Source organism: Mastomys coucha, unplaced genomic scaffold, assembly GCF_008632895.1.
Source record: "Mastomys coucha isolate ucsf_1 unplaced genomic scaffold, UCSF_Mcou_1 pScaffold7, whole genome shotgun sequence".
Lineage (NCBI taxonomy): Eukaryota > Metazoa > Chordata > Mammalia > Rodentia > Muridae > Mastomys > Mastomys coucha.
This window is the reverse complement of record NW_022196913.1, coordinates 26,666,631-26,680,739: the sequence shown is the minus strand read 5'-3', so window position 1 is coordinate 26,680,739 and position 14,109 is coordinate 26,666,631. Positions and strand designations below refer to the sequence as shown.

Sequence of the window (14,109 nt, the reverse complement as noted above, 5' to 3'; positions counted from 1 at the left end):
CCTAGGACAGCTTATATCTGCCAAGACAGAGTAGGCCAGTCCTTAAAGTTCCTGTCCTCAGACATTCACAGGCCAGAAGACTGAAGATTGATGCTCCAATGTTCTGAAGGGCTGTCCAGGTGTCCAGCAGTTTCTTATTAATTGGCAATATTTCTGGAAGCTGTGTTAGGCTTCCCCATATATTCTATTATTCAGTCATTCCTGGATTTCTGGTGGAGTTGAAAGACTAGGAAAGTTAGAAGAGATACAGGATAAGTCATTAAGAAAACTAGTGTAGGTGGCTGAGAAAGTGTTTTAAACGGAGAAAGAAAAAAGAAAGTTGCAGAAGGACTGTGAAAGGGCATAGCAAAGAGATAGAACGTTTAAAAGAGAGTCTTTGAAGATGGAGTCTAGTGTGAGAGCCAGAAAGAATAAGAGGCTAGAGAGCTGGAGATGAGGACAAGAAAGGAGAGAAGCTAGGAAGCTTGAGAGCTAGTAAGGTAGTGCCTGACAATAGAAGAGAGTTAAGGAGTTCCCCTGGCCGTTATGTTGGAACCGTGCTTAGGGACTGCAGGGGCAGGTACAGGAACATCCACTATGGTAGTGCAGCATAAGGCTTATAGAGGGTTAAGAGCTGTCATTGATTTAAATATAGGAGAATGTTGCTTTTATGTAAACCTTCAGGAGTCATTAGAGACTCCATGAGTAAGCTCAGAAAAAGACTAAATAACCATAGGCCCATGTTAATATTAATGCTTAATAGATTAATTGCCTTTCTTAGAAAAAGAATAAGTGCTGTCCAGATATTAATGCTACGCCAACAATATTCTACCTTGCAAGGCCAGGAAAATTTAGAATTTGATATTTAGTTCTATGATTAGAACTATTTCATAGAAAAAGTGTGGAATGAAAGACTGAATTTAAAAATTTGGAAAAAGCATGTTAATGGAAATGCATTAATGTATAGCCTTTACTTAAAGAAGGCATAGGAAGTCTCTGCCATGAGCCAGGAAGGTGGACTGGTCAGTTACAGGAACAGGATAGCGGTCAGCTATTAAGAAGATAACATTGCCCAGAATAAGGAACAGGACAGCGGTCAGTCATTAAGAAGATAGCATTGACCGAACCACATTCCTCTAGACAATGAGTGAGCAGAATGACTTCCTTGTGACCTGACTCAGCTAGGTAGTGTGTTCCTTTGGAATTTTCCATTGTTCTCTTGTTATGTTTCCTTGGTAACCCTTTCACCCCCCTAGTTTGTGATTATTCCCTTTAAATACCCCCTTACTCCTCGTGCTTGTGGTCGAACCTCTCTGGCCTGCCAGGCTATGAGTTGAACCCCAGGTCTTGTATAAACCTCATGTGATTGCAGCAAGACCAGTCTCTTGTGAGTTATTGGGTGGTCGTGTTATCCCGAGACTTGAGTGAGGGTCTCCCCAGCTATGGGATTCTTTCACTCCTGTTTAAATTAAAGTAAGAATTAAATCATAAATATATTCATCATGATTCTATTCTCATAAGCTATAAATAATTTTATATGGGAGCTTTAAGATGATTTGTCCTCCACATTTGAGTTTTCTTTGCTGCTCAACAAATTTATCTGTGAATCAATTTCAGCTTATTCTAAGCAGGTGTAACACTTGTAATCACCCTACAACAATGGTACACGTGATGTCCTCTTCCTGATGTGAGTCCAGCCATGACCCTTCATAGCTCAGTGCTGCCCACAGGTCACACATGTGTCTCCTACAATTTCCCTGAACCTCAGGACAGTGCTGTCTGTGAGCCTGTCCTGACTTCCTTTGGTGATCAACAGCAGTGTAGGAAGTGTAAACTGAATAAACCCTTTCCTCCCCAACTTGCTTCTTGGTCATGATGTTTGTGCAGGAATAGAAACCCTGAGTAAGACAAATTGGTACCAGCATAGTGAGGTATTCCTGTGACAATCTGACCATGTTTTGGGGAGGACTGTGGAAGGACTTTGGAAGTTTGAGCTAGAAGAGTCACTGGTTGTTAAGAACTCTGTGGGATATTCTGTAGGAGCTTGGAAGATCATGTTGAGAACAGTGCAGAAAATGGAGACCTGGCTTGTAAAATTTCAGAGGGAAGAGTAAAGACTCTTATCAGGGCCATGTTGTTTTGATTGTGAAGATTCTGTGGTTTTGGCTAGCTGGGGCTGAATTATCAGCTATGAGTAACAAGATAGCAGAACTACTAAAGCGAAAACATTGAATTACTGGGACTATTGATGCTGGTTAGCTGGAGCTAAGAAATTAGTGGTGATTAAGAAAAGACCAGCATCACTGAGGTGACATCTTCTGGGAAGTGTTTTCTGAGAGCACAAAGAGGCTGTGTTCCAGAGATAGCCAAGGTTGTACCTTGTGCTGCAGTAGGACTTGGTAATGTGTAAGGGTCACCTAGGTGGTACTGGTTTGAAAGCATGAAGGGGTCATGTAGAGCAGCTGAGGCTCGGCACAGTGAAAGGCCATGGAAGGCCATTGGTGAAGGGGCAGCCTCAGTTTGCAATTGATCGCCCAGGACTGAAGGGGTCATGCAAAGGAGTTGAGACTTGGCACCATGAAGATAGTCTGAGAGGCTATTGGTGAAGCCTAGTTACAGCAGAAGACTGTTTTGGAGATGCCAGTACCATGAATGATCACCAAGAATAGCAGCAGCAGTGGAGTACAGGCATCTGGAGGCTAGAAGACAAGGTGTATGCTGCAAAAGGCAGAGCTGGAGAAGTAACCCAAGCCCTTGGAGGAATCCAGAAGATCATGAGTGGATCCCAGACACTGGATGCTTGGAGTCTGATTTTTGCTTTTGATTGTGATTGTGCCCTGATATTTTTCCTTCTTGAAGGAAGAAACTATTTTAGTGGAGTCTACAGTTAAGAAACTTTGAATTTTAAAAGATATTGGACATTTTAAAGAGATTGAACTTTTAATATTAAAGACTCTTGGACTTTTAAAGTTATTTAGATTTTGGGGATGAATAAGAAAGTAAGGGTTGAGGCTTTATAGTGGTGTGTTTGTGTGTCAAGTTGACAAGGGGTCAATTGTACTGGCTGGTTTTGTGTCAACTTGACACAAGCTGGAGTTATCACAGAGAAGGGAGCTTCAGTTGGGGAAGTGCCTCCATGAGATCCAGCTGTGGGGCATTTTCTCAATTAGTGATCAAGTGGGGGCATGCCCCCCTTGTGGGTGATACCATCTCTGGGCTGGTAGTCTTGGGTTCTATAAGACAGCAGGGGAAGCAAGCCAGTAAGAAATATCCCTCCATTGCCTCTGTGTCAGCTCCTGTTTCCTGACATGTTTGAGTTCCAGTCCTGACTTCCTCTGGTGATAATAGCAGAGTTGGAAGTGCAAGCTGAATAAACCCTTTCCTCCCCAACTTGCTTCTTGGTCATGATGTTTGGGCAGGAATAGAAACCCTGACTAAGGCATCTACTATAAAAGGTACTATTTCCTTGTTTGTTTGACTTTTTTATATAGGAAGGTTACTAATATTTTGTGTGTTATATTTAATCCTACTACTTAATTAAAAGTGTTTATCAGTTGTAGATGTTCCCTGGTAGAGTTACAAGGTCTTTTATGCATAAAAACATATCAGCTGCAGATAAATAATACTTTGAATTCTTATTTTTCTTTGTGTAATCCCTTGATCTTTTTCAGCTCTCATATTATTCAAGATGGGATATCAAATTATTTATTGAATCATCATGGAGAGAGTGAATAGTCTTGTTTGTTACCAATTTTGTTGAGATTGGTTTGAGTTTCTTTCCATTTAGAATGATGTTCACTATGTGTTTGCTTTAAATTACTTTTAATATATTTACATATGTCCTTTGTCTATCTAATCTCTCCAAGACTTTAATTAAGAATGGAATGTAGGATCTTTTCAAAGGCTAATTAGATATCACGTTGTTTTTACCTTTCAGTTTTTTATGTGGTAGGTTAGATTTAATGATTTAAAGCAATAAAGTGTTATATATGTTAAGCCATCTGTGTATCCCATTAATGAAGCCAATATGATCATGGTGGATATTGTTTTTGGAGTGTTCTTGAATTTAAATTGTAAATTTTATTAAGAATGTTTATCCCCATGTTCATAAGAGTTTTTGATCTATAATTTCTTTGTTGTTGTTGTTGTTCTAGTTGTTGTGTCTGTAATAGGCCCCCAGACCTTAGCACAGCTTAGTTCATGATACAAATACCATTCAGGTTACAAAACCCAGCATGTGGACAGCACTACTTGCCAACACTCGAAGTAGGGCCTGTTTCATCAAAGTTCATATGGTTCTTGGAAGGTCTCAAAATGTACTACCCAGAACTTTTGGGTCCTGTAGTTCTACTTCTGGTTAACTTTTTTTTTTTTTTTTAACTGAAGTATGTCAACCCAAGATATATTTTTTTCTGGTTAAAAGCTTACACTGAGAGGCTCAGTACTACACTAGGATCCCAAATTTCTAGTGTAGTCACTGTCCAGCTAGTAAAGAGGTTCCATGACTTAAACCCATGTTGAACAGTCTTCTTGGGTGAAGATCCCACAACATGTCTTTGTGAAGATTTCACATCAGGATAATATAGGCTTCATCAAAAGGATTAGGAAATTTCTTTTAGTTTCTATTTTGTAGAATACTTTGAGGTGTTTGGGCTTTAGTTCTTTAATAATACAGAAGAATTCTGATCTGAATTCATTTGTTTCTGCACTCTTTTTTATTGTTACCACTATTTTGATGACTACTTTTATTTGGCTAGGCTTTTTTGGTCTGTTTAAATTGTTTATTTGATGTTAATTTGATTTTGATAAATTGTAAATATCAAGAAATTCAACCCCTTTTTAAACATTAAAATGTTTGTTGGAATTCAGATGTTTATAGAGTGTCCTTTTCATTCTGTGGATTGTGTTGGTCCATTGTAATGTCTGTTTTCACTTATAATTTTTTAAGTTTGGATTTTTTCTTTTTCTTCTTTTGGTTAATCTAACTAAGACTTTGCAAGTCTTGTTTTGAAAAATCAACTCTGTATATTTTGTTGTATTCTGTTTTATCTTCTAGTCCATCTGCCTGGCTTTTGATGGTAACATAGGCCATGGACATTGTCCCAACCCTTAGCTGCAGCAGAACCACAGACCCAGACATAGCCCTCAGCAGCATCCCTGGCCAAGAATTCACCAAAGCCTCATGTAGCAGCATAGCCCACCCACATCAGTATAGTCTCTAGTGTCAGTACAAGCTCTAGCTATCAATATGGTCTCAGGCAGCAGCCCAGACCAATGACATCCAGATGGATTTCAACAGCAGCATGGGCCACAGATATCAGTACAAATCCCAGCTGTGGAAGGGTCACAGACCTGGATGGCAGTCCAGACCTAGATATCACCATGGCCCCATGTAGATGCACAGGCTCCTTATATCTGCCTGTTCCTCAGCACTGCAGCATCTCCAGATCATCCACCTGACTCCACTCAGCTTTGATTCCTTTCCCATCTCCCCACCACATACTCTATCTTTTCCTTCTCTCTACCACACATTTGTCATCTCATCATAGTGGCATCTGCTCTTGAATGGGATTGGAGCTTAGGTGTCTTTCTTCCATCCCCCACCCTTCACAAAGGGGTGTGGATCCCTGGTGCTGGAGCTTGGGTGTTTCTCTTCCAGACACTCTGAGGCTGCCCCATCAAGACATTTTAAATTAAAAACAACAACAATGACTCCCTGCCATTTCAGTTTATCTCAATGAAATAATGAACACTGTCATGTTCAGCATTTTTCCTGTTGTAATTCTCAAAATGAAACATTTCTACAGGATTATGTTTTAGGAAAGGAAACCCAGGCAAAAAGACCCAACAAATGCTTATCTTGATGAAATTTGCCTAATGGTTCTTACTACTATTGATAACTAAGTCTTCTACATTTACAATTAAATCACTTTGTATGAGAGAATGGAGAATGAGGTGTCCAGGTCACTCTAAGTGACTATGAATTTTAGGTCTGCTCAAAGCTTTAGTTTACTACAGTTCTTGACTGAAAAAATCACTTGCTTATCGTACTGGGTTGAGATTTGGTTTCATATAGAACTCAGAGTTCTTTTAAATGTATTTGTTAACAAAGTAAATGAAGGAGGCATGTCTTAGTGTCTGAGTGTCCCAATGTTCATGCAAAATACTACCTGATGCTCATCTCTGGACAAGAGGGCTGAGAACTGCATATCAGATGGTCTTAAACTCATGATTATATATTATCAAGGAATTTTTCTGTAAATAGAAACTTACCAGTAGTTGAAATCCATATTCTATTCAATAAAACAAAGGAAAACACATTAGGAAGAAGCCTCTTGGTATTTGTCTACATGAAGCTGAGTTATTATATTTAGTATACTGTCCCACAGCTGAGTGCTAGTGACACGCAATGCATCCAGCATGAAGAAATGAAATTTGAGGTGATGTTTACATTAATACAATTGCCAAATCTCTGTGGAGGTATCTGAATGGTACATTTGAATTCCATTTCCAAGTGTCCTTCACTATCTGCTGCATATTTAGATTCGTTACTATTTTATCATGTATTAAAATTTTAAATGTATGTTCTGATCAAGATTTTATTTTATTGTTTTCCACTCTTCTCTGAATTTGTAGAGAAATGAAAAATATCAGCTCTGTGTGCCACTCAGAGTCCAGGGCATCCTTGTTTATGCTGTATCAATGATTTTAAATCTCCTGTCTACCATTTTTTAATTTATAAAATTAAAGTTTATTTTGTATGTTCCTGTTTGTGTTCAAGTGTGTGTGTGTCCGCACTCATGTGGACATCAGAGGACAGCATGTGGGAGTCAGTTTTCTTCCACCCAGACAGATCAGCAGGTGATTTTTCTCTCTGAGTCATTTCTCCAGCACCCTGTCTATTCTTAATGTTGAACAATCTCTCCATCACTCAGATGAAGCACATCTTTCTTCACACGTTCTCCATGTTCTTACATTACTTCCTTTTGAGTTAAATGACACAAGCTGACTTAGAATGTGCTTTATTTCTCTGCTTCTTTATGTTAGATACTTAGAAAAAGAGTTTAACATAAGAGCTGTGAGGATAACATGAACAATGGATGTTACCTACAGACAAGTGACATTTACATCAGAAAGACAAGGAGTTGGAGGAATGGCAGAAAGACCTGAACCTCTCGCAGAGAACTTTATTTCCTCACTCAACATCCACATCATAGGACTCATGAGAGCTTGTAGTTCTAGTTCCTTGGGATCTAAAGTTCTTTCAGGCCTGTGTGTGGGCACCTGTACAAATGTGGTGTACATTCACAAATATACATACACATAAGTAAAAAGATATATATATATATATATATATATATATGTATATATATATATGCTATTTAATTGACTATAGCATAAAATGATACATACTATTTACTTAAATGTTGTGTATACAGTGCAGCCAAGCAAAATATAAATGCTTATTCATTCTACTATAAAGTAGAGCCATGCAGCACACAAATGTCTTGTCAAATGGGACTGAGAAATTTTTATAAATATATATAAACACACTTTTAACAATTCAAAAATTTCATGTACAATGATTACATGAAGAAATATTTTTAAGAATGTGTTCATCAGATTATGAGAATCATGTCACTATCTTTTTGTATAGATCAAATTTGAGAAGCTAAGGAGAGAATTCTACATTTAAACGTAGAAAAGTTTTAAGAATGACAAATAAAGAATGAGATGGTTATATCAGTGTAACTTGCTAAGGTCTTTCTTCCCGTTGAAGGCTGTGAGTCACTAGGAGGAGTATTTGAGAATAATCATATGCATGAACTGCTTTGTGGGATTTTTGTCTTACCTACAATATTGAAGAATTGAGGGGTTTTTTGACACCTATTGGGCATATAAATGAGAGTGACATTTTCTCAATTTCTCTATCTGAGCATGCCAACAACCAACCAGAAACCCTTCCCTGTGAATCAGCACGAAGGAGCTAAAAGTTGCATAACCAAGGGTCAGAAATTCTAGAGTATTTGCCATCAATGTATTGTCCCTTGATAAGAGACTTAAAATTAGGGAAAAAGTACCATCTGTCCAGTAGAATAAAACAAAACAGAGCATCAGAAGGAGAACACTTTGAGCAGCTCTCAGCTCAGGGGGAGTTCTGTAGAGAAGCTTGGAGTTCTGAAGGTAGAGGACATGCTGGTGGTGCTTGTGGAGAAGAAATAACATGTAGCCACTGGCCCCTCCCATGGCACCCTGAAACACTGCATCTCGAAGGACCATGAGAGGGAGAAAAATCCATTTTATTTCCTGACTTTGGAGCATAAAATAGCAATAGTTGTCACTATTCTTAAGCTGTGATGTATTCAGACCTGTACTTGTGATAAAATAGATTAGGTTCATACTTATTAAAGCACTGAGTACCCAAAAAAATAAGAAGAATAGAAGAATGTGCCATGCAGATTTTGGCCTGAGCCTCCTCCACCCAGATCCTCTAGGACTGATGATGATGGCCTGGACCACAGTGAGAAGACTGCTGGTGCAGAGGGAGAGGCCACGGGCCACCCTCCCCAGGTAAACAATGATCTTACAGCCTATTTCATCTAGAAAGTTTCTAAAACCAAAAGCTTCTATTGTCTTAGGCAATCCTTTTGATAGAAGGAGTATGATATTTGTAAAGGCCAAGTGGATGAGAATAAGGTGTATGGGTTTCTTCTCAGGGCTTCCCCACCATCTGAACATATAATTCATAGAAATAGTCATGTTCCCCAGAGTGCCAAGCACGGTTATAGAGGGGAAAATAATTTTTTTAATATACTTCAAAATCATTTCTTCCTTCCTAGGTAGAAAAACTTGTATACAGGATGCGGACATTCGGAAGAAAGCCTTCTTAATGCTAGACATGTATGTGAAGAGAAAATTTGCACAATAGCATTTTCTTGAGTTCATAAAGCCATCATGGTCACAAGGAATATTGCAGCTTAGGTCACTGAAACTTCTCCATTTTCCTGTAGTCTGTCGGATATTTTGCGTGGGTTCATAAGCAATATTAACTGGTATGCAAAACTAAGATTTAAAGGAGATTATTTTTGAGCTTTACTCTACCAAAATTGACTTCTTCAAGTCTGTTTGTATGTGTGTTCATGTGTTTGTGTGTTTTCATTTGTCAAAGGCATGCATTATTCTTGTTACTTCTGTGCATTGTTAAATTGAATTCCAACATATCTGTATATGTTGAAACCTTTTCGAACATATTTGCTCACCCAATTCCCAAAGCCTGAGGCTCATGCTCAATCTGACTGCCTTCCTCACAACACACACAGACTCTGGGAAACTCTTCTAGTCAAAACCTGCAACATTCCTTCTCCTTTGTTCAATTTTCCTTTCTTTTCTGCATCTTGAAGAGTCAACAATTTCTAGAATGGCATTTGAATTCAAAGGTTTATCACTTCAATTTCTATATCTTAATATGTTAGGTTTTTTATATTGATCATTGATTGATCTCACTCTGTATGAATGTTCACTAGATACTTTTAAAAAGTATTCCTTAGTGTCAAGTCAAATTGTATAAACTTTCTAGATAAAATCCCACAGTTAAATCTGAATCACCAGAAGATGCACTTAAAAGCCTCTTGAGTGAAAAATTCATGTAACCAAAGGTTATAGCCACAGACAGTGCCCTGTAGAACTCTGAGATGCTTCCTACTGATGAGGGGGATAGGGTAAGGGGATTAATGAGGGATTAGCTGCTGCCATTTGATGAGTGTAGTTTATGAGTTATGAGGTCTCAATATGGCAGAATGACTACACTAGGTTGAGGTATACAGTTGTGAGCAAGGACTCTCCCATCTAAGAAATCATGGCAACATTTGCCATGTGAGTAGCAGATATTTCAGTTTTCTTTACAGCCTACTTCTCCTCCTGTTCTTTTCCCAACCTGTTTGTCAGGCAGGCTGCTTTGTTCTATATCAGTCTGAGCTGATTTTAGGACTTAGACCTCAGTAGGATGTTATTATTCATGTTGTGGAGCTTCATTCTCATATCTTGGATTTTTTAGTAAGCTTTGGGCACATTTTCCAGAATGAAAGGAATCTAGATGCTTCAGTGGCTCCATAGGTTTTTGTGTTCTGAGGACTTGGAATGCCTTTGTTTCCTGTTTTCCTTCTTGCTGGGACTTCTAATAAGTCATTCAATTCTATTGAAATAGACTATCATAGGACAGAGAAGTGACTCCTCTCCCCCATTATTTGGGAATGCTAAAAGGAAATTAATTTAAAAGACAGGATGGACTTCTGTTTAGATAGATGGATGTTCCCATGGTGGGCTTAAGCTCTAAGACCCTGAGATAGATTATATCCATCCTAATGGATATAATAAATCCTTGGTTTTTTTTTAAACAAGCCAGCAAACAATCAAACAAATCACAAAAGATTGTGGCTCTTTGTCAATTAGCACTGGGATAAAGCTAAGATAAGCTGTTTCAGGACGTACTGGTTTATAGCCTGGACCCTTATAGTAGAAATTCTGAAGATGGCTTTGACTACTCCTACACTTTGTGGTTTATAGTTGTCCACATGCACAAGGAATACAATGACTGAAGTTAAGATAAGTATTTATAATATTAGGTGATAGAATCAAGAGAGTATAAGGATGAATCCAGAAGGAAACCCTTCAAATGTGGAATTATAAAGCTATTATAAAAGAAAGTAAGTGCCAATACTTGAAAAGTGAAAATGTATCAGAAGTGAAAAGTACAACAGTGAGTGAAACAGACCAGTGAGTCTGTTGGAGTCACAATGCTGCAATCTAAAAAATTTGTTTGTATTTTTTTTATTATTTTGGAGACATAATCTACCTTTGTAAACCATTGAAAACCAATTGTTTTGCCCCTGTTTCTCTAGTGCTGATGTTCATGGAGTGTTTCATTAATGTCTCAAATATATGATAGACATCTGAAAATCTTCTCTATCTTACTGATTCTTTTAAGAAAAAAACAAGGAACCGGGCAGTGGTAGTGCACGTCTTTAATCCCAGCACTTGGGAGGAAGAGGCAGGCAGATTTCTGAGTTTGAGGCCAGCCTGGTCTACAGAGTGAATTCCAGGACAGCCAGGGCTACAGAGAAACCCTGAAACCCTGTCTCGGAAAAACAAAACAAAAAAACAAAACAAAACAAAAAGACAAACAAAAAAAAAAAAAGAAAAGAAAGAAAGAAAAAAGAAAAACAAGGAAGCAACCTTAGACAAAGACCCACCCAGCACTCTATTCTGACTTAATCCTGAGGATGCACAGCAATCCATCAGCATTCCTGTCCCATTTCTGTATCTCCCAGAACCCATCTCCTTTAATCTTTCTGAACTCATGGATGGGCTTTGTCAGGGTCAGAAGGAGATTGGAGGGCCCAAGCCTCACAGAGTCTCTCAACTTTTTCCTGGATTAGACAGAGAGAGACTTCAGCTTTAATGACTCTCTCCATGGCACAGCTGAGCGGATCTAAGATCTTACCTCCATGTACTCACCTGGACCTCTGTGGTGCAGACAGGCTCTGGAGCAGTTCTGGAAAGAGGACACTTGCCAGGTCATATTTGTACTGTCTGGATCTGTGGGGCTCTTGACTGCCATCAGGTACTGCAGACTTCAGGTTTCATGTTGTCACAGTATCAGGGGGAAGGAAGGCCACTACAGGACCTCAGTCCCTGAAGTACAGCTTCCCTCTCTCCCACAGTTACAGCATCTGTTTTGCTCAGAAGTTATTTCCAGCTTAATTAGGGTTTAATTATTTTGAGAGGAAGGACTGTGAGGTGAGAAAATGAACAACTAAGAAAGTTTTTGTGTACTGAGCTTCCCACATCTCCAGAGGACCTCGAGTATACTCATCTAGGCCCTGTGCTTGCTGCTTCAGTCTCTGTGAGCTCATATGTACCTTGGTTAGTTGATTGAGAGGGTCTTCTTCCACTGATGTCCTCCATCCCCTCTGGGTCTTACAATCTTTCTGGTTCCTCTTCCAAAAGATCCCCTCTTCTCTATGTGTAGGGGTTTGATGTGGACTTTCCAGATAGACTCCCTATCTGCCTAATATGTCTGTTTCTGCATCTGTCTCTATCTGCTGCTGTAGATGATGCATAAATAACATACTGACATATGAATATAGAAGAATATCATTAGGAGTCATTTTACTGATACTAAAAAAAAACAAAAAGACCAGTAGTGTCAGTAGTGCTTGGTTTTACCCTATGTCTGTGAGCTATTAGTCTCTGGTTCTTTGTCACCCAAACAGTGTTGTGTTCCTTCTTGTGGAGTGGGACAGTAAATAAATCTGGGACATTGTATTGGCTATTCCCATAAGTTCTGTGTCATCCTTGCCCTGGCATACTTTTAAGACAGGAAAGATTATAGGTCAAAGGCTTTCTGGCTGGGTTGATGTCCATTTCGTTTTCTTTCTGAAGCCTTGAAGAATATCTTCTTATACCAAAGAGTTTAGAGTGTGGGGTTAAAGCTCCAATGTAGGTACCAGCTCAATGTCTCCACGTTCAATGGGTTGTGCACATGTTGTCCTTGGCAACAGAGCCCTAATGTCAGTTTTCAGAGAGCAATCCTTTGTCTTAGCAACAGCCTGTGTTCTTTGGGGATTTTTATGGACACTTGGCAAACACATCGACTGAAGCAGCCTAATCTGACCAGTAAAAGACTCACCTGGCTACAGAAAATGGGCAATGTACATGCTATATTCCTCGTTACAAGAGGTTCTCATTAGGATCACCTTCATAGATCCCAGGAAGTTAACACTGCATTGGATTTCTACTTTATAACCCAAGTACTCCTTAATTCCATCCACCTCTTTCTGCACTTTATCTCTCTACTTCATTTGCTCTTCAATCTGATTCACTTGTTCCTGTGCCTGTTCATCCATAAAATCTATTCTTCATGCTCCCATTACACTCATAAAATCTAATTTTATAAAAGAGTTATTTATTTTGTATAGTGTGTTCTGCATGCATGTATGCCTCCATGCCAGAAGAGGACACCAGAACTCAATATAGATGTTTATGGACAAACATGTGGTTGCTGAGAATTGAACTTGGGCTGCTGGAAGAGCAGCCAGTGCTCTTAACCTGTGAGTAATTTCTTCAGCACCCCTTCCCAGATTTATTCTATTTGATCCACCCAGGGAGATCCCATGTACTGCCCAGGCCCTTCCTCTTTTCCTAACCTCTCTGGGTCTACAGGTTTTAGCTTGGTTGTCATTTATTAAAGGCTAATATTCACTTATAAGTGAATGTGTACCAGATGTATCTTTCTGGGTCTGAGTTACCTCACTCAGCACAATTTTTTAAAGTTATACCCAATTGCCTGCAAATTTCATGATGTAATTTTTATTAACAGCTGAGTAATACTTCATTGTTTGAATGTACCACAGTTTCTTTGCCCATTTTTCAGTTGAGAGACATTTGTGTTGTTTCCAGTTTCTGGCAATTATGAATAAAGCCACATTGAACATGGCTGAGCAAGTGTCCTGTGGCACGGTGGAGCATCTTTGGGTATATGCTCAAGAGTGGTATAGTTTGGTCTTGAGGTTGATTAATTCTAAGGAACAGTTTCTGAGGAACTGACACATTGACTTTCTTAGGGACTGTACAAGCTTGCAGTTTCACCAGCACTGATGGACAGTTCCCCTGGCTCCAGAGTTTCGCCAGTATGAGCTGTCATTGTGTCATTGGTCTATTCTGACAGGAGTAAGATGGAAGATCTTGATGGGAGTTTTGATTTGCCTTTACCTGATGGCTAAGGATGTCTAATCTTTCCTTAAGTGTTTCTCCACCTTTTGACTTTCCCCTATTGAGACTTTTATTTTTAAACCCATACCCTACTTAAAATTGGATTATTAGGTTTTATGATATCTAAGTTTTTGAGTTCCTTATGCATTTTGGATATTAGTCTTCTATTGGATGTGGAGCTGATTCAAATCTTTTCCCATTCTGTAAGCTTCTGCTTTGTTTGATTGGCTGTGTCCTTTGCATTACAGAAGCTTTTCAGTTTCATGAGCTCTCATTTATTAATTAATGATACTAGTGCCTGTGCTATTGGTGTTTTGTTCAGGATGTTGCCTCCTGTGTCAATGAATTCAAAGCTATTTC

At 38.9% G+C, this 14,109-nt stretch overlaps 1 protein-coding gene across 1 annotated transcript; it reads right to left on the bottom strand.

The window, feature by feature from the left end:
• Window positions 1-7,773: 7,773 nt before the first annotated feature.
• On the bottom strand, window positions 7,774-8,878 carry LOC116081838 (vomeronasal type-1 receptor 4-like). The gene has a single exon (XM_031358537.1). The coding sequence runs from the start codon at window positions 8,848-8,850 to the stop codon at window positions 7,867-7,869; it is 984 nt and encodes a 327-aa protein (XP_031214397.1). The 5' UTR covers window positions 8,851-8,878; the 3' UTR covers window positions 7,774-7,866.
• Between the last annotated feature and the right edge of the window lie 5,231 nt (window positions 8,879-14,109).

Coding starts and splice junctions, on each gene's coding strand:
- LOC116081838 (XM_031358537.1), bottom strand. CDS start 8,850: ATGTCCGCATCCTGTATACAAGTTTTTCTACCTAGGAAGGAAGAAATG.